The 1542-nt window shown below is 55.9% G+C and overlaps 1 protein-coding gene across 1 annotated transcript in view; it reads right to left on the bottom strand.

Moving 5' to 3' along the window:
* Positions 1–277: 277 nt before the first annotated feature.
* The window catches only part of GJC2 (gap junction protein gamma 2), a gene marked incomplete at its 5' end in the record, with an annotated part of 2575 nt that continues 1310 nt past the window's right edge, over positions 278–1542 (bottom strand). Inside the window, one exon of the mRNA XM_014587233.1 lies at positions 278–1542. This exon is cut by the window's right edge and continues 43 nt beyond it. Coding sequence (XP_014442719.1) covers positions 1201–1542 — 342 coding nt within the window.

Raw genomic sequence — 1542 nt, 5'->3', positions numbered from 1 at the left:
CCCTGCACACGAATTCATGTCATCCAGACATGTATGTACATGTGTGCATGTGAGTGCAGGCATATACACTCACTCAAATGTATATGTACAACACAAGCATGCATGTATGCATATAGTCACACACAGGTACACATACATTCATGCATAGCCCCACATGCACACATAGATACACATGTGTACGTGTCTATCTGTATGCATATTAACACAAAAATTCATATTTACTCACATATTTAGGCACAGGCACACAAATCAATGTAAACAAAGGTTAGTTTTATTTTATTTACTTTGTTCTGGAGGCTGGGTCTGAATTAGGAGGGCAGAGAGGCAGTAGCCAAAACCCGGAGTCTCCTTCCTGGTATAGACAAAGCAGCAGCCTCTGATCACTGCTTTCTCTTCAAGCTGCAAGGCATGGTCAATGCCTTTGTGGAACTTCAAGTATGTCCTAGAGGAAGGGCTGTGTCTAGCTGTGGCAGAAGCTCAGAAAGGGTGTGGTGTTGTCTACTCCATGCCCCTCCAGGGCCTCAGCTGCCAGTCTGTCTCGGGCAGGGAGCCTGGAGCAGGATGCATTCCAGAAATGGGGACAGGGGCCTCTGCCAATCCCTGGCTCCCTTGTTTTCCCTTTCTGTGTAAGTTAGAGCTGGGATTGCCCTGGCTCTGGCAGAAACAGAATGTGTGCACAGGGTGTGTGCACAGGAGCTGGACGTGGGAAGGAGTCCCAATTGCTGCTGTAGGGAGTAGGGACAAGCACAATTCTCCCAATGACTATTCCAGGCACCTCCTGGGCATCCCAGTGGGTTGTTGTCTGGGAGCTCAGAGGGGAGGGCCTGCACCCCCAATTAGGGGCATCCCTAACTAGAAGGCACATCCTGGCTCAGGGTGGCCCTGGGTGGGAGGGAGGGGAGCCAGTGCCCCAATCCCAACCCTGCCCATCCCTCAGGGGTCTCAGATCAGAGCTGATGAACTTTCGTGGCTGCTAGGTCCCCTCACTCCTATCACACCCTGGCTCAGAAGGTGAGAGGTCAGTTACTCTCCCCCCTTTCTACCTAGAGTGGATGAGAACAGCCAGGAAGGATCAGGATTTGCCAGAAGCCATCGGCTAGGAGGAGGAACTGCAGGTTTCTGCGGAAGACCCTCGCGCGCGTGCGCTTGCAGCCCTCAGCTCTCTGAGGTTCCCGCCCAGCTCCCCAGTCCCCACCTCCCTCAAATCCACACTGTGGTCTTCCCATCTCTGCTACAGGAGCTATCTTTCTCAGAGCTAGCCCTAGGCTTGGTGCCCGGCCGATCATGGGACCCCGACCGGCCCTGCTCCGCGACTGTGCCCCCTGAGGTGGCGCTGTCTGTTGCGGAAGCAGGAGCACCCACCCTAGGGGTACCCCGGGACGCCGCGGGGAGCCCGGGGCAGGGTGGGCTGTCCCGGTCTCCAGTCACTGTGCCGTCCCGCAGCGCCTGTAGAGCTAGGTTAGCCAGGTTCTGGTCGTGCGCTCGTGTGCGCTCGGCCGCCCGCACCACCAGGCTGTAGTCTGGCGGACAGGAACAAGGCGG

Source organism: Tupaia chinensis, unplaced genomic scaffold (genome assembly GCF_000334495.1).
Source record: "Tupaia chinensis unplaced genomic scaffold, TupChi_1.0 Scaffold000197_1, whole genome shotgun sequence".
In the NCBI taxonomy this organism is placed as follows: Eukaryota; Metazoa; Chordata; class Mammalia; order Scandentia; family Tupaiidae; genus Tupaia; species Tupaia belangeri.
Note: the sequence above shows the minus strand (reverse complement) of the source record. Positions and strands in the feature narration are given on the sequence as shown.